General features: G+C 38.7%; 1 protein-coding gene across 2 annotated transcripts in view; it reads right to left on the bottom strand.

The window, feature by feature from the left end:
• Window positions 1–27088, bottom strand: part of GIPC2 (GIPC PDZ domain containing family member 2) — a 93725-nt gene that overhangs the window by 10126 nt on the left and 56511 nt on the right. For both annotated transcript variants that reach the window (XM_004369086.3, XM_023731359.1), the window contains exons 4-5: window positions 10121–10227; window positions 4299–4380 (exon numbers count right to left, since the gene is read on the bottom strand). In XM_004369086.3, the coding sequence (XP_004369143.1) occupies window positions 4299–4380; window positions 10121–10227 (189 nt within the window). The remainder of the gene's footprint in view (window positions 1–4298; window positions 4381–10120; window positions 10228–27088) is intronic.

Raw genomic sequence — 27088 nt, 5'->3', positions numbered from 1 at the left:
CACCAAAAAAAAAAGGTTGAGAAGTTAGAGGGTTGATATGTTGTGGGGTTGTTAACCAATGTCATAAAACAACATGTGTACTACTGTTTCATGAGAAAACTATTTGTTCTGTAAGCCTTCACCTAAGTACAATTAAAAAAAATTTAAAAAATAGAATTTTTTATTGCACATATAGTAGCTAAGTGCTGACCTCTAGTGGTCACTGAGACCAAACTTTTATATCATTCCAAAACCAAAACCAAATCAGTTGCTATCAAGGTTACTGAACCATTTTTCTATTACTGAACTTTCTCAGTATTATTAATGACAAACTTATTTTTGTGATAAATGCCAATCTACATTTTTCCATTAAGTTTTAAAATACTTAAACTGTGTTTTTGAGTATAAAATATTACTACATGGTGAAAAATCTTGGTTATCAGTCCCAGGATTAAATCTCAGCTCTTACTTCTTAGCTGACTTTGAGCAAGTTACCAAACTTCTCCAGATCTCAGTTTTCAAAGCTATATAATGGCACATAGCAGGATTTAGACAAATATTAGTCATTACCATTGTTAATTTAGCCATTAAATCTATAACTGTATATCATCTCCTTCTATGCATGGTCCTCAGTACTTATTCTTTCTAAGACTATTCTTAAATATCAACCCATTTCAAGCAACTCACACAACAATCAAACATCAAAAACAGCCAGTGTAGAATGTTTTGGTTTTTGTTTTTTTAACAAACATCTATTTCCAAAACTTCATTGGCTTTATCCGAGAAGGGTAACTTTGTATAGTACTCACTGACTTGAATTCACTGAATAAAGAAAAGTCATCCCAAGAAGAAATGTAATTATCTTTATAAAAAACTCCATTACTGTATACTTTTAACAGAGCTATAGAAGATTTTATAGGAAAAATAACTTAGAAACTGTCATTCAAATTTCCTTCCCACACATTTCTGGATCTCTTAATAAATCAGAAATGTAAGACTGCAAAGTTGCCAGGGTGTTCTCCAAACTCCTAAATTGGTATCATCAGAAAATACTATTGCTCTATATACAACTTTCATACAGTTGCTTTAAATATTCAAGAAGAAGTTTATATTTTACAACTTTTCATTAAGTTAGATCAATCCCATATAAAGCCTAACAGGACTCAACATCTTCCAGAACTCATTCCCCCCACTTCCACTCTCCATGGGTAATATCCAAGACAACTTATATTGGCATTGGATCAGTTGAAGAATCATAGTTTGCAACTTAACTTTACAACAAAACACAGCACTTTTATCTTCAGGGTTACTTCCTACATAAACTCATTTGAATTATTTTCCATTTCCAATTAGTAAATACATCCCAATTCTTTTGTTGAGGATATGTTTTATTTTTAGTCATTTTATTGTCATCTTTTAAATTTTTTTTTAATATGAAGTCACATTAATGTCTACAGAATAACGTGATGTCAGTGTGATTTGAATTAACATTTCTGATGACTAAGAAACACTGGGAATACAAACAAGTAAATACATTCGTCTGTTAAATCAGTATTACACTTCCGATTTATATTTCATGCTAATCATATTTGAATAATGAGAGAAATTTCTAATTTAACAATGGTTGACATACTTCAAATAATTACTTCCCTTACTCTTTACCTCCCTAGGTGACTGATTTCATTGCTAATCAATGTGTAATGATAATGACTTTTTATGTCAATTGGAGGAATTTGCTACAGTTGATTAATTAATTTTACAAGGGGATTACTAGCCAATATACAAGAAATTGTGAGGAATGTTTAGGGACCTGAATTTGTAAAAGAAAACTGATTGTTAAAGGACCATTGCTTAATCCACTTATAATTATTCACTCCATGGTCCAATGCTCTGCGCTATATAATTGTACATGTTTTTATAACAGAGAGCAAAACTAATTTATTTAACTATCCCCAATTTATAATTAAGTAACTGTAAGTCCTATACCCAAAATTCAGTTCTAAAGTTGGGTACTCTTTTAAGTTCTCATCTTTCAAAATTGTGGTTCTCCTAAATTTGAGCTCATTAAGACCCAGCAATTAATACATTTGTTCCTGAATCTTGTCATATTCATAGTTATACAATTTAGAAATTTCTCAACTGAATTGAGATACATGAATCATATTATTTTTCCAACAAGTACTACCTAGTTAACCTGAGTTTAAGAGCACTGCCATTTCTAAATCACCTTCACTCTCATTTGTATACTTATTTGCATAACTGTCACAGGCTCACATTGTTTATGTAAATCCCTATATTTTTCCAAATACAAAAGAATTGGGGTGAAGACTTTTAAGACACTGACTTTCTACAGGATTAACTCAGCTGTACCTTCTTGTCTGAATGGAGCAATGATCTATTATATGCAAATTTTATATTTCACTTCAGAGAGCTAGGAAAAAATACCAGTTGTTTTTTTCAATTACAGACATCATCTCTAAAACCAACATACAAATTTTATTTCAAAAATTCAGACAGGCAAGAAAAAATAAGAACAGATTCCATAAGAAAAAATAAGAACAAATTCCATAAGAAAAAATAAAGAGTGAGAATGGAAAAGAGAAGGAAGAACGAGCTTCAACTACTGTACCTAGTAGCAAGCAAGTAAACAAAATAGTCCAAGTCCTCGACTTTAAAACATGTATTAAGTACAAACACACACACGGATGCATGCAGGCACAAATCTCACCACTGTAATATACATTTATTCTTTTTCCTACCCAGCATCCACCCTCCACTCACCTCCCCTCCTTAACGGAACATCTATCTTGATTCTTCGTGGAAGGGGCCAAGCCTTTCCCATTCTCAACCCTTGTATTTTGGGGACACTCAGGGTAGAGCATGTGACCCAGACCTAATCACATCCCTGACCTCAGCTACTGGCTCAAGTGATTCATTCAGACCAATCAGAGACAACCCCAAGCATTTTGTCTGAGTGACTTGGAAAAGGCCATCACTCTTTCCTATTATGCTTGAAGCCAAGAGGATTAGACTGTAAAGGCTGGAGCTATGGTAGTCATTTTGCCTCCATGAGGGAGAGACTGAAGCTGCCAGGGGACACCATAAACCTGTTGCTGTCAAGTCAACGCCGACTCATAGCGACCCTATAGGACAGAAAAGAACTGTCCCCCATAGGGTTTCCAAGGAGTGGCTGGTGCATTAGAACTGTCAACCTTTTGGTTAGCAGCCGAGCTCTTAACCACTGCATTACCAGGGCTCCAGGGGATACCATGGGGGCTTTAAATGAAGCCAGAGTTGAAAGATGGAGGAAAATCACAATCAAAGCACAGCTTGAGAACTCTGGACCCAGCCATTCTTAAAGCTAAGATCTACCTTTGGACTTTTGAGTTATGCGAACCAATAAATTTCCTTTTTTTTTTTCCTTAAGCCAGAAGGAGTTAGCTAGAGTCTTAATTGATAAATCAAGACTCTGACATCCTAAAGATGACATAAGAAATACAAGTAGTCCTCGATTTAGGACATATTTGAGTTACGATGAACCACACTTACAACTATTTTTTGGGCGAGTTTTTTTTTTTTTTTGTACATCTTATCATTAGTAATATGTATTACATACAATGTTGCAGTGCATAATTTGCTGATGTTATTCTCAGATGTTTACTCACAGATGTTCAAAGATCAGATTTATAAAGATACTAATAATAAAAGGCATTAATAATGAAAACTAAAAAAAAAGGTATTCAACTTACATCAGAACCAACTCACAAAGGAGTCGTCAGAATGGATCCCCCTCCTAAATCGGGGACATAGAAATTCAACTACTCATCCTCCCTTATCAGTATACACCAAGTATGTTCTTTTTCTTCATATTTCTAATGCACTGCTCACAGGGTTTTAGTAATCCTATTAAGTGATGCAGAATTTTAATATCATAATAACTGTGAAATTTAGTCAATGTAAATCTGATGTATCACATAATAATAATGTCATTCATATGTATCATTTATAAAGTTCTTTTTCATATATATTTTTAAATCCATATAACAGTCCTATGAAATAGATATTATATTCACATTTTATAGGATAAGAACAAAAATTTAGAAAATTAACTTGGCTCTAAGATCTCACAGCTAGTAAGTGGTGTGGCCAGGTATTCTTTTCATTATTCTTTATTATCTTTATTTTCATTATTCTTTTAACCACTCCATAAATACTCTTTATCTTGAAAAATATAGGTGGCTATTAATGCAAACAAGACATAAGCATTAAGGTCCATCAAATTAAGGGATACAAGACTTTTAAAAAGAGTCAATTCTTACCTAAATCGGTATCTCGAATTCCCATGTACAATTCAAGCAGGTCATCAATCTTTTTAACTGCCTTTGTTTCAGTTTCAGATGGCTTTATAAAAGGAGAGAGAAATAACATATTATCTTCTTACAATAAAATTTTTTTAATGTCATGGTATACATAGGGGCAAATTTGATGCAGAATCAGTCCATGGTTGCATACTTCAGCTGATTTTAATGGAAACGTTATCTAGAACCTGCTCTGTAACTTAATACAAGTCAATACAGTAAACACTTATTTAGCATCAGCATTAAGTGTTATGGATTCAAACATGAAAAGTCAGCGGATACAGCCCCAAGTAGCTAACAATCTAGAAGAGAAGACAGACACGAATATAGTAATTATGTAACAATAATAAGGGCAATTTTAAATATATATATATAAAGTACATAAGCATCACAAGAAGAGGAAGCAAATCTAAATCTCTAAGAGTCAAGAGGGTTTTAGAAAGATGATGATCTAAAAACTGCATTTCCAAAGATGAACAGTTGTTAGATAAGCAGGTGAGGGTAGTTCAGGTAGAAAACAATAAGTCTATGTGAGGTCACACAGCCTGATAAAGATTACAGCATACTACAGGGTCTGCAAGAAGCCCCATGTGGCTGGAGGATCTAGTGCCAGACATGGCCAAACAACAAGGGGTCCTGTATACCATGAGATGGGCTTTAGTTTTTATCATGCAGGTCAGAGGCTTTAAAATTTTTTATGGTTACTCCAATAGTAAAACATTTCTGAACACATACCATTATTTATTTTTTTTAATTTTATTTTATTGCAAATTTTTTAACAAAATTACATACCTGTATTCCCACAGTAATATATTGTATACATTATGTTGTTGTTAATGTGCCATCAAGTCAATTCTGACTCATAGCAACCCCATGTGACAGAGCAGAACTGCCCCAGAGGATTTTCTTGGCTATAATCTTTACAGAAGGAGATCACCAGGTCTTTCTCCCCCGGAGCCTACGGGTGGGTTCAAACCGCCACTTTTGGCTAGCAGCCCAGTGTTTAACCATCAAGTACACAAACATAGAAATTTTAAAAGAATGATATAATAATGAAATAAAATTTTTAAAATAACTTATATTTTATATATTTGTGGTACCAAAACATCTTTGCTTTTCCTAAAACTATTATTAAAAATAATTTCCGTGAAAACATGATTGAATGTTTTATTATTTATGCTCAGTTTACATTGATAGTTGGTTTTAAATGGTTTCATAGCTGAAAAAGAAATTGCCCAAAGATGCTAAATACATAACTGTAGGTACAAATGTACAACTCATGATTAGACTGTAAGAAATTTATATTACTTTCAATGCTGTCATAGACATATGTTGCTTTGTATCTTCTAAATTTACTAAAATCATGCATTTTATTGCAGAAAATGTATTTTTTATTTCCTTGAGGATATTTTAGTATACCTTTCTCACATTTTTACTTACATGAGCTAAGCCTTAAAAAGTATTAACAGACACAATATAGAACTCTTGCTTCATTACAGTGTATTTTGAATTGTCTGTGTTAAGTACTAGGCTATGTAAAGTAACCTAGGTATTTATCTGTGTATCTATCCAGCTAGAATGTAAATTCATCCTTATCATAACAAGTATCAGTACTCATACACAATTGGCCACCAATATTTTACCATTCTACCGCCTAAATAACTCTTGATCTTTTCACCTCTTCTCCATTCACACTCTGATCACTTTGGATCAGCCTTCAGCTTCTCTAATTTGCAAAGTTTCCTAATTTGTCTCTCTGCCTAGAGTCTTCACCCTCTCCAATACACTCTGCCCAGCAACTCACTCCCTCAAACCCACTGCCGTCGAGTCAATTCCAACTCATAGCGACTCTAAGAACTAAGAGATTTTTCAAAAACACAAAACCAATCACGTTGCTCCCAGTTCTTACACAGTTCCCAATATCCACAAGGCTCTCTCATCCTGACCCTGCCTATACCTCTAGCCTTATCACTCCCCACCAGGTACCTCTGGTACCCAACACTCCAATCTCCATCGATGGCTTACACAGTTCCCATGCCCCCTTACAACTAAGCCTAGAATACTCTTCTCCCCATTGTTAACCAACTCAGGTGTTTCTTCTGCAGGGACACTCTCCCTGACCTCTCCTCCTTTCCCACCTCATCAGCAGTTGATCACCACCCCTCCTTACAACACCAATATATCTTATACATACTTCATTAACCCTTATCCCACTGGTCTGTAGCAGCTTCTTTTCATGCCTCTCTCCCTTTAAAGAAAAGTAGCCTATTCATCTTTGCATCACCATCACCTGGATTGTGCCTGCTTCAACAAACACATATTGAATAAATTATGAGGTATGAAAGTGAAGTATCTTTCACAGTTTTCACAATTTGTGCTAAGTTATAAGGGGGTGATTTGTTTCCAATGCTATAAATCCTTTAAATCCTTTGGTATTTGAAATCAGATTGTAAGTAATTTGTATCAAATTTAATATTAGCACCAAACTAGCTTTTTCCTTTCATTGTGACCTATTTTTAATTGCCCTATTTAATGAAACCAGCTAGGCAAATAGGAATTGATTTTAGATGTTTACCCTTAAGCAAATTTTTCCTACCTCCCCAGATAGATCTTAAGCTACTTCCTTTTCATTCCAGCACCTTATACACAGCAGGAGCTCAACAAATACTATGGATCATTTAACTATTAGAAGATGACCCTCCTCCTGTGAGGCTTGGGTTCTTCCTACTGACCCTGCTTCCTTTGCAAGCTATTTTAAGGTCTATGTCATGTTTCCTCACAGCCTCGACAGGAAAGCAGAGCTCATATTTTCCTAGCTTCCCACGTCAGTACAATTTACTGTTCTTCCATTCTCTTATAAACTGTTTTCTTCTACTGAGGTTTGTTTATTCATTCAATACACCTGTATGGCCTTCAGAAGATGCCAAGCAGTGTACTGGGTCCTGAAGACGACCTGAAATGACCAGAAGTTACCGCCCTGGGTTTTTTCACATACCTCATCATCTCTCATTTTTCAAAATGCTTTTTGCTCTACCAGGTCTCTTGGTTACCATTTACCTCCAGATCAATCCTTTCACTCACCCAGGATCAAGGTACCTGGCTCAGAATCTTCCTCTGGATTCCTCAAAACTGATAGCATCCTGGGTGACTCAAATAGTCACAAGGACAGCCTTGGCCTCATGGTTCCTTGAGTGTCTCTGCTCCAAAGAACCACTCCCATGAATGATCCTGGGCTTTGTCACCCAACAAGCTCTGGAAAATAGCCACCTAACTTTTCACCTACCTCACTCCTTTGATCTTCATACACACAGGGAGACCTAGTCCAGTATTACAGAGAGACTAGAAGTGCCCAATGCCTGGGCCTCTGCCTTCAGGAGCTCCTGAGCCTTAGATGCTTGCCCAACCTCTCCTCCTCCTACAGAATCACCTCATCACTGCTGTCTTCACTGTTGTGAGCGGACTTGTTGCACTGCCACCTCTAACCTCTGTTGGCCTCTTCTTCTACCCTTCTTTCCTTCCATTTGTCTCTTCTCTTTCTGGTATTTTTCACTCAAACACTGGCATTTATATTGTGATTATTAACTGCCATTAAGTTGGCTCTGACTCAAGGCAATCCCATGTATAACAGAATGAAAAGTTGCCCAGTCCTTCATCATCTTCATGATTGTTGGTATGCTTGTTGCCACTGTGTCAATCCATCTCACTGAGAGTTTCCTTCATTTTCATTGGCCTCTACTTCACCAAACATGATGTCCTTTTCTAGCTATCACGTGTTTACTGGTGACACGTTCAAAGGGAGCAAGTCAAAATCTCACCATCCTTGCTTCTAAGGAACATTCTGGTTGTACTTCTTCTAAGATCGATTTGTTCATTCTTTTAGCAGTCCATGGTATATTCAATATTCTTCGCCAACACCACAGTTGGAATATATCAATTCTGTCTTCCTTTTTCACCGTCCAGCTTTCTCATGCATATAAGGCAATTGAAAAGACCATGGACACAGCTAATCAATCAGAGCAATCCTTGCTTTTCTCAAGCTAAAATGAACCTTTAATTCATTAATTCAACAAAGATTTAAGTTCTTTTGATGTACCATGTACTGTTCTAAGTGCTGGGGATACAAGAGTGAACAAAACGTATATGCAAAGGAGCTAGGCAATAGACAAACAGTAAACAAGATATAATGAGTTGCATGATGTTCAGTACTTTGAAGAAAATTAGGGGTGAGGAAGATTGTGCAGTGGGAAGGGTGATGGGAACTGCTGTTTATACAGGATATTCAGAGAAAGTGTCATGGATTGAACTGTGTCCCCCAAAAATATCTGTCAACTTGGCTAGGTCATGATTCCCAGTATTGTATGATTGTCTACCATTTTGGCATCTGATGTGATTTCCTGATGTGTTGTAAATCCTATCACTATGACGTAATAAAATAGATTAGTGGCAGTTATACTGATGAGATCTACAAGATTAGGTCATGTCTTAAGCCAATCTCTTTTGAGATATGAAAGAGAGAAGTGAGCAGAGAGACATGGGACCTCATACCACCAAGAAAGCGGTGCTGGGAGCAGAGCGCACCCTTTTGACCTGAGGCTCCTGCGTGGAGAAGCTCCTAATCCAGGGGAAGATTGATGACGAGGACTTCCTCCAAAGCCGACAGAGAAAGAAAGCCTTCTCCTGGAGCTGACGCCATGAATTTGAACTCGTAGCCTACTAGACTGTGAGAGAATAAATTTCTCTTTGTTGAAGCTATCCACTTGTAATTCTGTTATAGCAGCACTAGATGACTAATACAGAAGGCTTTCAGATAGCTGATACTTCAGCAGAAACCTGAAGGAGAGGGCCATGCAGAGAAATAGGGCAAGGCAAGGCGTTCAGGTAGAGGTAATGCCAAGTACACAGACCCTGAGTTGGGGATACAGTTAGAGTGTCTGGGGACAGAAAGGAGGTCAACGTGGCTGAAGCACAGGGAGCCAGGGAGAGTGACAGGAAATGAGATGAGAGAAATGAGTCAGATCATTTTGGTGACTATGAGAACTTTAGCTTTTACTCTGAGTAACATCAGAAGCCACTGGAGGGTTTTGAACAGAGAAGCAACATAATCCACCCCCCCACCCCCTTTGTATTTTCAAGGTATCATTCCGGCTGCTATGCCCAGACTGAAAGAGCCGGGGGAAGGCAGGGGCAACAAGCAGGCGGTGACAGCAATATCCAGATGATGGTGCCTGGAGACAGAATAGTAGGGGTAGAGGTGGTGAGAAGTGTTGGTTCTGATATATCACAGGGGTACATCTACTGGGATTTGCTGATGGAAAGCACATGGGACAAAAAAAGAGAATAGTCAAAGATGAGTACAAAATGTTCTGCCTGAGAAGATTAGAGTTCATGAATTGAAACTTTCATTAACTAAATCTTCTAAAATATGCTTACTTCTGCAGGTGGCTCTGAGACTTTTTTCTTGGCTCCCAGATACCTTAGGTTGACTTCTTTTATGTTTCTAAGCCAGTCAGTATGTCTATAGACTCTAGAAAAAGTTGTCTGCAGGTAGCTGAGGATTGCTAGAGATCACAATCTCTGAACACTTAGTTTCTATGTTTCCTTCTTAAATGTTTTCAATAATTTTCAATTGTTTAATTAGCCAGTGAATTAAAACTCATGCTTTAATTAGAATGTAGGTATGACATTTTATTTAACTTCATGATTTTACCTTTATTTCCAGCTCTAATGAACATGAATATCCATGCATTTCCTAGCAGAATGGGAGTTAATTGACTATAACATACCACTTCCTCCACTGTGGCAGGACCTTTTGATCTCAGTCGAAGTGTCCCCCTTCCAGTCCCAGCTTTTCCTACTGATGACTTTCCAGCTTTTGACCTTGGCTCTATTTCTAGAAACACACAATGAATGGGAAAAGGTGAATATATTCATAAAGAATTCCAACATGTTGCTATAAAAGCTAATGTAGTTTCCCATCACAAAATTTATCTACAATTACTGTAGCAATTTTATTGACAAAAAATATGCCTTTTTATAGAATTTCCCAGAACAAAATAAATCCACCCTCCATCCATTATTCTCAGATGGCAGTCTCTACGAGTGAGTCCTGCCTATGAAAAGAAAAGCGAATATGTGAAAAACGCTGATGGTAAAGACTGGAATTTATAAGGAAGAAAACATAAAAAGAACAAATAAAACAGTTGGCTTTATTATAAGAATGATATATGTGATGGTTAAGGTTGTGTGTCAACTTGGCTGGGCCATGATTCTCAGTAGTTTGGCAATTATGATATGGTTTGACAGTTATGTAATGATGTAATCACCTGTATGATGTGATCTGATATAATCACCTCCATGATGAGATCTGCTATGAACAGCCAATCAGTTGAAACAGAGTTTCCTCAGGGGCATAGCCTGCATCAGGTATATATGGACTTTCTGGCAAAGATCACTGCCTTTTGCTCTACTCCAGATCTTGCATTTGGCTCCTCATCATCTGACCTCTGGTTCTTGGGACTTGAGCCAGCAGCCTGCCATCTTACCTGCTGGTCTTGGATTCGTCAGCCTCTGCAGCCCGTGAGCCAGCAGCCTACCATCTGACCTGCTGATCTTGGGGTCATCAGCCCTGCAGCTACATGAGTCAGGAGAAGCCTCCAACCTGACACCTGACCCACAGACTTGGGAATATACAGTTCAATGGTTTTGCTTCTCTAGAGAACCCAGCCTAAGACAATACACGTGGTAGGAAAGCAGAGGTAGAGGTTCAGCTGGACTTCACCCAAGTCATGAAGATAAGAAAGAGTCAAGTCCCAAAAGAATGGAGGAACAAAGGCAGTAATAATCAAGTACCTACCTTCTGATAGGAAAAATCTATGTAGAATGGAAGTAGGTTCTGTTTTGTTTTGTTTTTTTGTTTTTATCTTTATGTATTTGTCAAGCTTTATGTACAAAATCCCATTTAACACTCATACAACCTATGATGCAAGTTACTGCCCTGGTTTTACAGATAAGGAAACTGAACTCAGTAAGAAGCAGAGCTGGGATTCAGATCCAAGTCTTGTGATCCCAAAGTCAATGTGCCTTCCTCAACCACACCCCACCTTGTTGAAGCACAAGGGATAAACTCAGAAATGACATATTGAGAGAAGTAGGGTCCTAAAGGTAAAGAGGGAGGCTAGGAACAAGTTCCAGAGAAGGAATTCCCCCACAGAAGACAGAGAACGGGGAGTAAGAGCTCACAAAAAGCCACGCCTTTCCTTATGCTTAATTTGTTTTTGCATTTGTTTTTCCAAAGCATCAAGAGTCACCCCTCCAGTTCACTCAGTAACATAAATGAGTGAAAGGGCAGGGAAAGGACTGAGGATAATCCATGTCACCAAGAAATCTACCCAGTATAATGTCTTCCCATACAGATTTCCTACAGGGTAGAAAATGAACTGCTCAGCCAACACATTCATTTTGATCTACCATTACATATCTATTTGTAATTATAAAGTAATACACCAGCATTCTGACTTACCATCAAGTCTCATAAGTTTGGTGAGTATGACATATTCCTGGAAAATTGAACGACTCTGGATATACCAAAAGATTAAAAGACTTCTGGTACTTACAAAGCTAAAGACCCAGACTCTGGAAGTGGGGACTTCAAATAAGCATTGTCATCCCTGCTTGAGAAGTCAGCTGGCCTCCCTAGATGATGTCTCTGTCTTATCTTGTTGTTACCTGCAACACCAGTAGCTAGAAGGGAAAATGTATGTAGAATGGAAGTGGGTTTCGTTTTGGTTTTTTGTTTTGTTTTTATCTTTATGCATTTGTGAAGCCACCTTATCTTCTAGAGTGGCATCTCAAAACTAACCACTTGGTGGCACCAAAGCAAAAGTTAAATTTTAAGTTCTGGCTTGGAAATGGCTCCAGAAAGGTGGTTTTCATTTCTAAGGGAACAATAGCCATGTTTCCCTATGATCCTATGGTTGAGGTACATAAACTGACCTATTTATATATGAAAACAGGCAGGCTGGTCCTGTTCACCCACAAGGGGAAAAGAAGGTTCAGTGTTTTTTGAATGCTTTGAAGATTATGAATGTTTTTAGTCTGGCCTACTTTGTCCAATCAACTAGGTCAAGCTCTAAATCACTTCACATGAATGGATTTGCACAAGGCCCTTCTTGGCGCCAAATTATGAGAGGGAAGAGGTTTCTACAATAGACATTGATAATGAGCCTGTAGCTAGCTAATTCACTAGACTCATCAGTGCTCCCAAGTCCTCCTGCAAAGTATACTGACCATGTGCCTACCTAAGGCACCAGAGCAGTTAGCTGGTAGGTGCACAGATGCTCCCAGAGTTGGGTTGTACACCACCAAGAAGCAGTCCTGTTTGCTCAGATATAACTCTGATTCTGTTAGGCACCCCTGTTGACCTGCTCTGTTTCCTAAGCAATCTAGTCTTTTCCTTGGGCATTTTGGGCCTTCTCTTGTCCACTGAACAGATGCTGGGTACAGCTGTGTCCATCTGTGTCCACCTCTCACTGAAGTCACGGTCTCTGCCCCTGCTCTTTGACAGTGATACTCCAGACTCCAGGCCAACGAGGGCTCTCGTAGTACCAGAAAAAGGCCCCGCCTGTGCAGAAGTGGGGAGAACTCCAGCTTATATCTGCTACCATAATTACGTAAGTTCATTATAAAGTGCATGAACTGACGAAATGGGTGCAGGGGAGAGAAGTTATTGTTGCTATGAAAACTAGGTTGATTGCTTTGTGAAGACTCAACAAAGATGAGTTGTTAAAAAAAAAAAGTGTGGGCAAGATGACTCTAAGAGATTAGGAAAAATATCTTTTACAATCCACGATTTCACACAGATCACTTATCAAGTATATCTAAATTCTTACCTTGTTTTAAAAAATGAAATGTAACACAAAGACAACTCATTATGCTATGGTTTACAAAAGACTTCACAGAACTCCAATTTATACCCTCTACTCAAAGAAAAGGCTTTTTACATCAAAAGTAGGCAAAAGAATAGACATTTGTTTTAAATTAAAATGTATATATATACATGTATCATTTTTTATGATGCTCCATTTTAACTGATCCTGTCAATAAACAGACCAACTCCCAGCCTCTGCTATAACCTGAAGATTAGAATGGAGAGAAGGGGAAATGGAAGGGCAGAAAGATGGCTATCTAGCTCCCTTTTCATTCAAACAACCACTGTCTGAGTATTAGGGAAAGAAGACAGGCTGGCAGAAGCCAAAGGTGCTGTTTTCAGGAGGGGCACGTGCAACATGGCTTGGATCCCCAACTGACAAAGGGTGACACACTGGGGAAGCTGGGAGTTCTCCCCACTTCTGCACAGTTGGGGCCTTGTTCTGGTACTACGAGGGCCCTAGTTAGCCTGGAGTCTGGAGTATCACTGTCAAAGAACAGGGGCAGAGACCGTGACTTCAGTGAGAGGTGGACACAGATGGACACAGCTGTACCTAGCATCAGTTCAGTGGACAAGAGATGGCCCAAAATGTCCAGAGGAAAAGACTGGATTGCTTAGGAAACAGAGCAGGTCAACAGGGGTGCCTAACAGAATCAGACTTCTTTGGAACACATCAGACACCCTCTGGGACATCTAGAAATAGTTATAAATGAGTAACACAGTAAAGGAGTGGAGGTCTTGAATGAAAAGAAGGTGGAAGGAAAAAATGAGTGACATTTTGGTCACAGAAAAGAAATAAATAAATCACTTGGAGTTCAAATCTGTGAGATATAAGTTCTAACATTTCCCACTAGGTTTCAGCTGAAAGCATAGATCCTTTTTATTTTTCTGACGTCCCAAAAACATATTTATTATCTGTCCCTTTCAAAATGTCTTAAAAGGTCTTTACTACTGAAATCTGATCATATCTACCTTCACACACTGTTGTTTTCCAGTGTGGTATCACAAAGTCTGTGAGTTTATCAACTGCACTCTGACTATTGATATATAATGGTTTTACCCCACAAGAAAATTAGTATTTGGGTTGAAACTGTACTGTTATCTATACTCTCATGGCTAAGAGCATGGACTTTGGAATCAGAGCACCTGGGTTAAACCCTCAGCTCCTCCATATAAAAACTGTGTAAACCTGAGCAATACTTCCTTATCTGTAAAATGAGAATAGCACCTAATTACAGTGTTGTTTTAAACAGTACAAGGGATAATGTATAAAAGGTGCTTAGCCCAGTGGCCTGGCCCGTATTAATATAATACTGCTGCTAGAGTTTATAATTTGCTTCTGCTGGTACATTCCAACTTGGCGAGAGAAAAATCTGTTCTTCTCACGCCCTCCCCACAAAACCATTTGCACTGCTTTTCTCTCTGAAAACGAGAAACATGCAAAAGGCCCTCTTCAAATGTTCAGAAAGTTGTAACTTTCAATACCAGGGGCAAAGTCTCTTTATTCTATTTTATTTCTCTCTTCTAGAAAACAATCCAATTTCCTCTTTCAGTTTAGAGGAGGATGGATGGCTCTCCTATTGCTCCATTCCCACATTCACCAAAATGGCTGAGCTTAAGCCCAGGCCCTCCTGGGAGCACTCAGTGGTGGAGGCCCTCTGGTGTCCATCACATTGGTAGGGAGGATTCAAAGGGAAGGGGAAGGGGAAGGGCCCACTGAGGAGCCAGAGAACTGGAGAGTGAAATCCCTGGTCTCTGTGATGTCATCCATCCCTCACCTGGCAACACCTCCTACTAGGGTTACATGACACCTTGTGGGCAAGTGACCAGACCCCTCCATTAACCACCCATGGTAAAGTGAACTAGGCTACATCACCAAATTAACTAATCAATTTCAGAAATACGTCTGTCAAGTTACACAGCATCAAAAGAAACATCAAAATGGTGGCCAGCTGGCAACTCAGGTAGGACTTTGCAGGATGTATACCCGAATGATCCTCAGCCTTGCAGGCACAGAAACGCTTATATTTTTCAGTGTTCCAGAGCTGATCTGAATCTCAGGGACTGATTGACATTAACCAAATTCACAAGGAACAGACGTCATCATATCACATAGTGAGGACAGTATCAAAGGCTTCTATGCTTCACCCTCATGATCCTGGGGGAAACTTCACAGAGAAGATGATGTCCAAGCAGAGACCTGAACAGCCAGAACTAAGATGGCAAGGCTAAGTGGGAAAAAAGAAACGAGAGGGGAGGGGAAAGTGTTCTGGGCCATGGATTCAGCAAGTGAGAAGATCCCAAAAGCAAGGAGTGGACAGTTTATGTTTCACAGCCCTCCAGATGGATGATTCTCAGTTCGCCAGAGCTCTACCCGTCCCAGAAATGATTCACTAGAACCTTTCTTCTCACTGGGTCCTGCAGGAATGAGACATCAGAAGTTTGCTTGGTGAGCCTGGCACCAGAGCAAAGGCTTATGCATGAAGGACATTTCTCCTAGGCCAAGGCTGTGAACAGCTCACAGTAACATGTGGTCCACAAACACATTTACTGGGTTCACAATGTTTCTTTTTTTTTAATTAGTTGCTAACTTTTAAACATTGGGTGATTTCTGATAAAAATTCAAATCTCAAGTTTTTCTTGGAGACTGACACATTCTTACAGAGCAATAATAGATAGGGTCGACAGCTTCACCTGGGGCCTGCAGCTCTCCAGTTCCCCAAGGACCTCAACTCTCTCTGTTTTTCTTACAATAGGCTTAGGTTACTGCTTGGCCCCTGCAGGCATCAAAAGTTGTGACCTCTAACCTAGACTCTGGGAAGGTTTGGGCAACATCCCTTATCCCACCGGAGTACAGCTCTCTCATGACCAGAATGACTACGGCCCCAAATCCAGTGCCTGTCTCCCATGAACTGCACTGAAGAAGTACTGTAATCCTTGCTCTCTGAATCTGCACTTTCTAGGATTCATGCAGACCACCACAGTCTTCGGGTAATATACACAATAATTGACAACGACTATGTCTGGCTTACTTAGTTTGGATTATACACTTGAGCTAGGCAATCCACCCAGGGAACAGATGCTAGTAACCCAGACTGTATCAAATCCTTTCCTGCCCTCATCTTTAGACTTTTTCTCAAGGTGTGGAAGTTTCCTCTACAAATGGCTACCATCAACCATTACATGCTGTTTCTCATACCAGTGTTAGGAGACCCTGGGTGGTGACAACAGGAAAGGGCTTGCCTACTAGCGGAAAGACTGGCGATTCAAACCCACCCAGAGGCTCCTCAGAAGACAGGCCTGGCAACCAAGGGCAATACTAGTGTGATTCTTAGACTGTGATTTTATTTCAAAGGAATAAATACACACACACACAATAATTCATCTAGGGACAATAAAGTAAATCATCGGGAAAGTAAATATAAAGATAATGTCTTTTTTTTAACTGAGTATTTAATATGTCCCAGGTAATAGCTAATTTCTTTATATGCTCTCTTCTTTAATCCTCACAATATTATCATGAGATAGCTATTATAATTATTATCCTAATTTTATTATTTAGGAAACCAAGGCTTGGAAAAGTGAAATGTTTCACCAAAGTCATAGGCAACTGGAAAATGGCTGGAATAAAAGGTCAGGCAGGTCTTCTCTGGAACCACTATTTGATTTTAAATTCTATTGAAGACTTTGAGTTACCATTGGTAACAGGCATTATTTAGTTGCCTTCCCAGTACCCACTAGCCATTTAGTCATTAGTCAATTTTTAGATAGAGTCTTGCTAATGCCAGCATCACTCATGAACTGTTGATTTATAAGATACTCTTTTTTGCTTAAGGCAGTTTGGTACAGTTTTCCACTATCTTCAACTGAAAGACATATCACTAATACAGAATTCTGTCTACACTGTGAAGCAACCTATCTAGAAAGACCTTTCCATGCTTGGACACACACAAATGACACTGTCCGTAAACAGCTTATGTGATCACTACTCCACATCCACCCCTAACACACACACACACACACACACACACACACACACACACACACACACACTTTTCAGAATAGTTGACAAAAAAACCTACCTTGGGTGCCAAAATTTAAATTTTTAACTCTGCATTCCTTTAACACAAACATTTTTCCATATGTTAAATGAAATTGCTTATCCTTTTCTAAAAATGTACTCTGGCCAAATTTTGAGCATTATTTGTTAGACTCGTTTTCCTATAATTATATGACAGTTCCCATTGTACAAATACTCTCCGATTAGAGTATGTATTATCTGTATAATTGCTGTTTTTCTAATAAGTTACATTATATTCATACTATTCAGCCATAGTAAGGAAGCCACTTACATTTTAGCATCATTTTTGACTCCTTCATCCCACATTGCTATTTTAAGCACTAAGCTTAAAAACAGTTTTAAAATGTTATCTACCTTGTTATTAATTCCAAATGCCTCTTAAAAGACATTATAGTTCTAAGAAATCAGTCATTGTTTAGGGTAACTGTCACGGGAAATATAGCGTATAAAGTTTTCTGTATTATACGTAGTTATTTAAAAGTTCATAATAATTCTGCTTGTCTCAGATTAAAAATGTAAGCCTTTAAATAAAATATTTTAAATGAGAGTTTACAACTAGAGTAGAAAAGAGTACATATTTAGATATCCAGCTGAATCTTTAAATTGAAAACACATTTATCAGTCACATTCAGTATTCATCCAATACTTCTGCCACACCCCAAAAGGAACTTCACGCTTCATTTATCTTCTTCCATAGCACCTTTGTGGTAAATGCCAAATCAATATCTAGCTACATACGAGAAAGCCAAAACGAACTCTATTACACAAAAAGATTAAGTGATATTTAAAAAAAAACCCTGCTGCCATCAAGTTGATTCCAAATCATAGCAACCCTGTAGGACAGAGTAGAACTGCCCCATAGGGTTTCCAAGGAGTAGCTGGTGGATTCGAACTGCCTACCTTTTGGTTAGATGCCTGAGCTCTTAACCACTACACCACCAGGACTCCTTAAGTGACTTGCTCTGCCCCCAAAAAAATCTGTCATTGTGAGCACTTTAAAATTTTGCCAGAATTACATGAAAGACAGAGCTGTCAGATAAAATGCAGTGTATCTAAAACTGATCTTCTCTTCCCTGACTTTCCCCCAAAACCATTTCTATATCCCACTGCCTCATTTCCAATTACAGCATCACTATTCTCAGCCTCTAGACAAAATCTTGGGAGTGACATTTGCTACTTCCAAGCCTTCTCTCCTATTCTCTTCATCCCCTTTATCAAAGCCACCTCCTACCCTCCATTCTTTGCAATACCACTCACACTTTTTTTAAAAAAAAACAAAACTCCTAATTACCGCTGCTTCTCCTAATCCCTTATCACTTCCTCCTGGACTGTTACAACAACCTCCTACGTGGTTTCTTCTCTAATCAAATATAGCCCACACCGGTCTTCCAGGCTTAATTCCCAAAAATCAATTTCATCGTATCATTCTTCAGTTCCAATATCTAAATGATTCCCTATTACCTACTAAAGAAATTTCAGATTCCCTACCTAGTTTTCAGAGATTCTCTTAATATGGCCCTGAGCTGCTTTTGTAGCCTGACTTGCTGCAGTCCCTGCAAGGCTAGGCTCTTCACGGTGCTGAAATTCTCCTTCCATGTCTATATTTTCCTTTCTGTCCTCCAAGGCCAAGTTCAAGTGCCATCTTCTCTAGGAGTCTTTCTCATCTAGTCCACCCTACTCATAACTTTCCCTTCTCTGAGCACTCAATTAAATTTCTGGAGTGGATTTTTTAAAAATTTTTTTACTGTTCTTAAGATGAAGGTTTAAAGACCAAATGAGTTTCTCATTAAACAATTAACAAACATATTGTTTTGTGACATTGGTTGCCAATCCTGCGACATGTCAACACTCTCCCCTTCTCAACTTTTGGTTTCTCATTTTCATTCATCCAGCTTTCTTGTCCCCTCCTGCCTTCTCGTCCTTGTCCCTAGGCTGGTGTGCCCATTTAGTCTCATATACATGGTTGAGCTACGTTATTATTGTTTAGGGGCCTGTATAATCTTTGGCTAAACCTCAGGAGTAGCTTCAGTACTGAGTTAAAAGGGTTCTGGGAGCCATACTCTCAGGGTTTCTCCAGTCTCTGTCAGACCAGTAAGAATTTTGTTTTACATTTTTCTCCAGCTCTGTCCGGGAACCTCTATTGTGATCCCTGTCAGAGCACTCTGAGGTGGTAGCTGGGCACCATCTAGTTGTGCAGGACTCAGTCTGGTGGAGGCTGCAGTAGCTGTGGTCCATTAGTCCTTTGAATTAATCTTTCCCATGTGTCTTTGGTTTTCTTCATTCTCCCTTGCTCCCAACGGGGCGACACCAGTGAAGTTTCTTAGATAGCCACTCACAAGCTTTCAAGACCCCAGGTGCTACTCATGGAAGTAGGATGTAGAACATTTTCTTTATAAACTATATTATGTCAATTGAGCTAGATGTCCCCCGAGATCATGGTCCCCGGCCCTCAGCCCAGTAATTCAGTCCCTCAGGGAGTTTGGATGTGTCTATGAAACTTCCATGACCTTGCCTTTGTCAAGTTGTGCTGACTTCTCTAGTATTGTGTACTGTTTTACCCTTCACTAAAGTTACCACTTATCTATTGTCTAGTTAAGTGTTTTTCCCTCCCTCCCCCTCCTCTCCCTCATAACCATCAAAGATTGTTTCTTCCTGTGTGTAAAACTTTTCATGAGTTTTTATAATAGTGGTCTCATACAATATTTGTCTTTTTGTGATTGACTTATTTTACTCAGCATAATGCCCTCCAGATTCATCCATGTTGTGAGATGTTTTACAGATTCATCACTGTTCTTTATTGTTGAGAATATTCTATGGTGTGTATGTACTACAGTTTATCCATTCATTGGTTAATGGGCACTTAGGTTGTTTCCATCTTTTTGATACTGTGAATAATGCTGCAATAAACATGGGTGTGCATAGGTCTATTCACGTGACAGCTCTTACTTCTCTAGGATATATTCCTGCGAGTGGGATTGCTGGATCGTATGGTATTTCTATTTCTAGCTTTTTAAGGAAGCACAATATCATTTTCCAAAATGGCTGTACCATCTTGCATTTCCACCAGCAGTGCCTAAGAGTTCCAAGCTCCCCACAGCCTCTCCAAGATTTGTTATTTTCTGTTCTTTTTATCTGTGCCAGTAATGTCAGGGTGAGATGATATCTCACTGTAGTTTTGATTTGCATTTCTCTAATGGCTAGCAATCGCTAGCATTTCCTCATTTGTCTGTTAGCCAACTGAACGTCTTCTTTGGTGAAGAGTCTGTTCATATCCTTGGCCCATGTTTTTAACTGGATTATGTGTCTTTTTGTTGTAGAGGTGTTGGATTTTTCTATAGATTTTAGAGGTTAGAGCTTTGTCGAATATGTCATAGCCAAAAATTTTTTCCCGTTCTGTAGGTTCTCTTTTCATTCTTTTGCTTAGATCTTTTGATGAGCATAAGTGTTTAATTTTTAGAAGATCCCAGTTATCTATCTTATCTTCTGGTGTTTGTGTATTGTTAGTTATAGTTTGTATCCTATTTATGGCATGTATTAGGGCCTATTTTTTCTTCTATGATCTTTATAGTTTTTGGTTTTATATTTAGGTCTTTGATCCATTTTGAATTAGTTTTTGTGTATGGTGTGAAGTATGGGTCCTGTTTCTTTTTTTTTTTACAGATGGACATCCAGTTTTGCCAATACCATTTGTTAAAAAGACTATCTTTTCCCCATTTAATGGACTTTGGGCTTTTGTCAAAGATCAGGTGACCGTACGCGGATGGATTTACATCTGGGTTCTTGATTCTGTTCCATTGGTTAATGTGTCTGTTGTTGTACCAGTACCAGGATGTTCTGACTACCGTAGCTGTATAGTAGGTTCTGATGTCAGGTAGTGTGAGGCCTCCTACTTTATTCTTCTTCAATAGTGCTTTATTTATCTGGGGCCTCTTTCCTTTTCATATGAAGTTAATGATTAGTTTTTCCATCTTGCTAAAGAATTCTGCTGGTATTTCGATCAAGATTGCATTGTATTTGTAAGTAGTGGATTTAAATTTTTATTTTACAATGCTAGATGTAAGAAATTTCTAACTGAATCTAACTTTGAGCCACTATTCTACAAGTTTGGTGAGAAATTCAGTCTTGATTTTGCTTTGGAAATCCCTCTCCTACTTCCAGAGGGCTGATGTCATGCTCAGTCCATTATAGATCCTGCTCTGGAGCTCTATATCCAAGTCAGTGTGTCCACAGGGGGGCTTTCACCTCAGATTGCTCTAATACCCCTATGCCACTCTATCAAGCATCCTGTCACTTCTCATAGGGAATTACATGGGAATGACAGAATGCTGGTCCCTGATAATGGTGGGACTGCCATAAACTATCTGTCCCACACTTTCCTCTTTGGGGAAGTTTTTTCCCAACTTCACCTATTTTCCCTGCCCCCAACATTCTCTAAGCCTTAAAATCCCTTCTAATCTTAGACAATTCGGCTCTCAGCTGAATTGCATGTTGTTGAAATATGCATTACAGCACTTATCACAATATGAGTTATGACTTATGTTCTAAGGAGGCAGTAACACAGAATGTTTAAGAGCACAAGTCTTAGGAGCAAAAAGGACTGGAGTGGTATATCAGCACTTCCCGTCCACCACTAGGTGACCTTTGCAAGTTATTTAACTGCCCAAACCTCAGTTTACCTATCTGGAAAACCCTCATAGGAATGGAATGAGGATTAAATCCAGCCATAATAGCAGTAGTCCCAGCAGCAAAGGCCTACATTTATGCAGCACTATGTGCCAAGCACAGCCCTGGCGGCACAGTGGTTAAACGTTTGGCTGCTAACCAAAAGATCAGCAGTTCGAATCCACCAGCCGCTCCTTAGAAACCCTGTGGGGCAGTTCTACCCTGTCCTATAGGGTTTCTATGAGTTGGCATCAAGCCGATGGCAAGGGGTTTTTGGTTTGGTATGTGTCAAGCACTTTACACACATTAACTAATTTAATCGTCACAACACTTTATGGATAATTCATCAGGCACATAGTGGTTAAGTAACTAGCCCAAGATCACACAGCTAATAAGCAGCAGAGACAGGAATCAAATCCAGGCAGTTTGGCTCAGAGTCCATGCTCTAAACCACTATACTACATTACTTCTAATAAGCACTCAATAAATGGTAGTTAGCATCGTTAATAATAGAATTACTTGATTCTTAACTTACCTGTCCCTTTATATCAACTGTAAGCTCCTTGAGGACAGCAAACATACTAACTCATCTGTAACAGTTGTTAGAGAGCCGATTCCAGAGGCTGACTGTGTAGGTTAGAATTCCGGCTCCATCACTTGCTAGCTTTAAAACCCTGGGCAAATTGCTTAATCTTTTAGGACGGTTGAGAGAATTAGAGCCAATATTTAGAAAGTGCTTAGAAAAGTGAATCCCATCTACTATTATGATATGCAGTATATTTCATTATCTGAGATGTGATATCATTATTATCATCTGTCCTTCCACAATCTGGAAAAGTGCCACAGTTCTCAAAAAAAATCACTGCAAGTCACCAACCCACCTGCACTGAGCATTCCTGTTTCATGTGGATTTGTCTTGTTTCTAAAATTACTCCTTAAGAGAAGGCTACACCTTCATAACAATAGTAATAATACTAGCTGTTATAACTCCTTAACACTTACTATGTGCCAGGGACTGTTCTATGCTTTTTTGGTGTATTTAATCATTTAGTAGTCCTCACAACAGGCTGATGTGGTAGATACTACAATCATCTTCACTTTTATATGAGGAAATCCAGGCACAGAAAGGTTAAGTAGCTCACCCAATATCACATTATCACACAACCAATATATGGCACAGTCTACATACTTAACTATTGTGCTTTGTTGTCTCATTTGTAACTTTTTTTATATTCCCCAGTGTATTTTGAAGAATTCAGTGTATATAAAAAGGTCTCAATAAGTATTTTCTGGTTGAAACTTTTCCACTAGAAATAGCATGAATATTTTTTAAGTGTTGTTTTAAATATCTTTTAAATGTTTGAAATGACTATCAAAAAAGTCATATGAAAGTTAAAAGCTGAAGTTTATCTCTTAATATGAGATGGGCTTAGCCTGTGAAGATGAGTGCATCAGTTAAGCTGAATCACGAAGATGAGGTCCGAGTTTTCCAGCTGTGAGTGACTCAAAGGACTAAAAGGTATTTCACATACTTAACATCCTATTCTGATGGATACATAGCACAGAAATGGAACCTCTAAAAGAAGACATAGTCTAGATATCTGTTACAAAATCTAACCTCAAAACAAAGATTATAAACAGTTTAGTACATAAGCTTTTTCTTTTAAGTCCCTTTTGGATTGGTAAAACACTTACAGAAATACTTCAGTTCTCCCTGTACAAACTTCTTTCCATAAAGGGTGGCAATTAAAAATAACAGAAATTCTCCAGGATAAATGAAATACAGACTGATGTAGGAAAAACTGAATAGAGCATCACAGATTTGACAGTTATTTCTCTGTAATTAAAACGCCTCATAAGAAAACAAACCAGTTGGACTAGTCTAGTCATAGTCATTTAAACAGAAGAGCAGATTTTCATAGCCTTGGGAAAATCAAGGTTTACAGGGCAAACTCTGCAGGACTGAGCTCATTGCGGAGACATGCTCCTTTTCACTGGCAAAAGAGGAAAGGAAGTGAGCTATGCCCTAAAAAATATCACTACAGACATTCCAGCCGATATTTGATAAGGGCTGGGAAGGCTGCCATTAACTCATGGCTGAAAGAAGGAAAACTAGGATCAGAAAGTAGCTGACCAGGAGAAACCATGTTAGATATGTAGTTTTCCCACTAAACTACAAATTTTTCACAAGGGAGTCATTTAAACCAATGGTTTTCACATTTCTTTTTTAAACTATGACCCATATTAAGAAATAGATTATATTGTGACCCATAAATATACACAAACATATATACATAACTGAAAAACACATATATATGTAAACTGAAACAATACCCTTACCACACACAAAGCACTATGATATTTTCTATTCTATTCTACTTCGTGTTCTAAACACACTGGTTGAGACTCACTAGTTTGAAAAACAGTGAGTTAAACTGACTAGCACAGGAGATTCTGAGGGCATGTTTTACAATGGCCTCTAGATTCTCAAACCCCCACCACCACCACCACCCAAAGCCCCACAGCCAACTTGAGAAAGCTCAGTGGAGAATTTGCTCTTGGGACAAGTGACTTGTTCTTAAGTGTTTGTGTGAAGGCTACCCAGAAATGTATCTCCTCCAAGTCTGGCTACTGTGCTAGCTCCTCATTCTCTATCTACTCCTTAAATGCTGGTGTTCCCCTACAGCTCTGTCTTTGGTCCTTTTATCACTCTGAATGACTGTATTCATCTCCATGGCCTCCACTACCAAAGCAGGTAATGATTCATAAATCCAGCTCTCCAAACCCCAATTCCCAACACCCACCTACCTTTTACACATTTCCAACTGCACTGTCCCACAGATTTCAAACTCACTGTGTCAAAAATTATAGTTATAATCTCTCTTCCCTATCTCCTCACTCAAATCTACTTATTTTCCAGTATTTCTTATCTCAAAGAATGGCACCACACTCCATCATTCATCTAAGCTACAAATCTGTGGGTTATCATTTGCAATCTCCCTTTTCTTTGCCACTACATTCAATGGGTAACCAATTCTATCTTCTTAGCATTCAGTGGTATTCAAGTAAACATTTAACAATTAGCTCTCCAGCGTAAAAGAGCCCTGATAGCAGTGTTCGCCTATTTCTGTGGTGTAAATACCTCTACCATAGCCAATTTCAAGCAACAAGCCTGAAGTCATTGAATGGGAGTTGGGAGGAGATGTGCACAAAGGGCTCCCACACACCACTGTCTATTCCCCAGAACCATTTCCTTGTCTCCATACCCACTGGTACTGCCTTAATTCAGGTCTTCATCTTCTTTCTCCGAGACGAGCATAATAGAATCTTTATGGATCTCCTGACCTCCACCTCATACTCCACCCCTCCATCTGACACAATTTCCAAAATATCTTTCTAAAATCCAAGTGTCATCATGTTACTCCTCTACCTAAACCCCTTCAGTGGTTCTCCATTGCTACTCTTCATATATAAGGCACTTGATAGATTGGTCCCTATCTATTCTTCAGCTTCATCTCGTCACACCACCATCACAACTTCTATTCCAACCACAGTGACATACATAATATTCCCAAATATATCATGCTGCTCCATACCTCTGCACCTTTGATCATTGTGTTCTCACTCCCTAGAACAACCTTCCCCAATTTGTCCGCTTAATAAGCACTACTCATCTTTTAAGATTCAGCTAAAATTTCTACTCTGGGAAGCTTTTCCTGAACTTCTTAAGTAGAGTTGATGCCTCCCATTTTTTTACCTCTGCTATATTTTATCACCTGTAACACTTTTATTGCATCTACTTCTTTTCATATCCATCTCCTTTCAGTAGACATGAACTTCTTGAGGGCAAAGACTCGATCTTATTCATCTTTGAACCAAGCATGCAGCATGGTGATGGTATAGAGTAAACTCTCAGTAAATGGTGACTTATTATCCCAGGCAACTACCACACTAAGACCACCATATATTAATTGTTTGATAAATGTCTGTTGAATGAAAACATATCAATCTGTTCTTGCCATCTCCCCAAAGCCAATGGACTGCTAAGATACCCAACCATCATCTTCTAGATTGCTAGGAATCCCAAAATCTACTCCCATTATCAAATAACTTGTTCTATAATTTTTTTCTTCTCTACTGGTCTCCCACTAGACTATGAGCTCCTCAAAAGGCAGGAGTTATAGCTTAGTCTTCTTTCTTAGTATCCTCTGTATCTAACAGAGTATCTGGAACACAAAAGATCTCAATAAATATCTGTGTGATATATAAATGAAGGGCCTTTCCAGAAGTACAGTCCAAAAGCTTTGGAACTGTGGCCCCCTCCAAATCTAATGGCCAACACCAAGAAAAAAGTGAGCTCTTCTCTTTCCTTGAAAGAAAGCTCCATGGTATCATGGTCTATAGATAATCCACTGCCAAATAGCTATTTATATGGCACCCAATACATAGCATAAAAATAAAATCCTTAAGGCTAGACACATAAAATCAATTGACAATACTCTCCTCTCCTAGATCCATCCTAATAAATCCAGACTGAAACCTATCATGCACAGCTAGAGTCAGATTCAAAGTCAAGAGAGAACCAATACTTCTCTGCCTGTAGAACAAGGTGTAACAGCTTAAGAGAGTTGATAAAATGGACATGTGTTACTTTTTTCCTACCCAAAAGGAAACTTCTCCTTTGCTGTTGGGTGTGATTTGGGGGGGGGGGGACTATCAATCTTGTAGCCTACCTTCCTCACCATCAAGACTGGCACATGACCTAATCATCTCCCTCCTCTCTTGCAGGAATTTAAATACTGAGTGGAGTAGCATGAAGACAGAAAATAATTGGAAGGAGTCAATTAAGTCGGGTACCATGAAGGGTTCCTGGTACAGGTGTCCCTGGAATGGGCTTAGTTACTGATCTTCCCAAGGCCAACTCTATCCTTGTTTGTGAGACCCACATGGTAATCTTCCAATAAATTCATTTTTCCTTAAATTAGCTGTCATGGTTTGAATTATGTCCCCCCAAAAATGTGTGTTTCAATTTGGCTGGGCCATGATTCCCAGAATTGTGTGGTTGGCCTCCATTTTGTGATT

The sequence above is a fragment of the Trichechus manatus genome, unplaced genomic scaffold, assembly GCF_000243295.1.
Source record: "Trichechus manatus latirostris isolate Lorelei unplaced genomic scaffold, TriManLat1.0 scaffold00003, whole genome shotgun sequence".
Lineage (NCBI taxonomy): Eukaryota > Metazoa > Chordata > Mammalia > Sirenia > Trichechidae > Trichechus > Trichechus manatus.
This window is presented reverse-complemented; position numbering and strand designations above follow the sequence as displayed.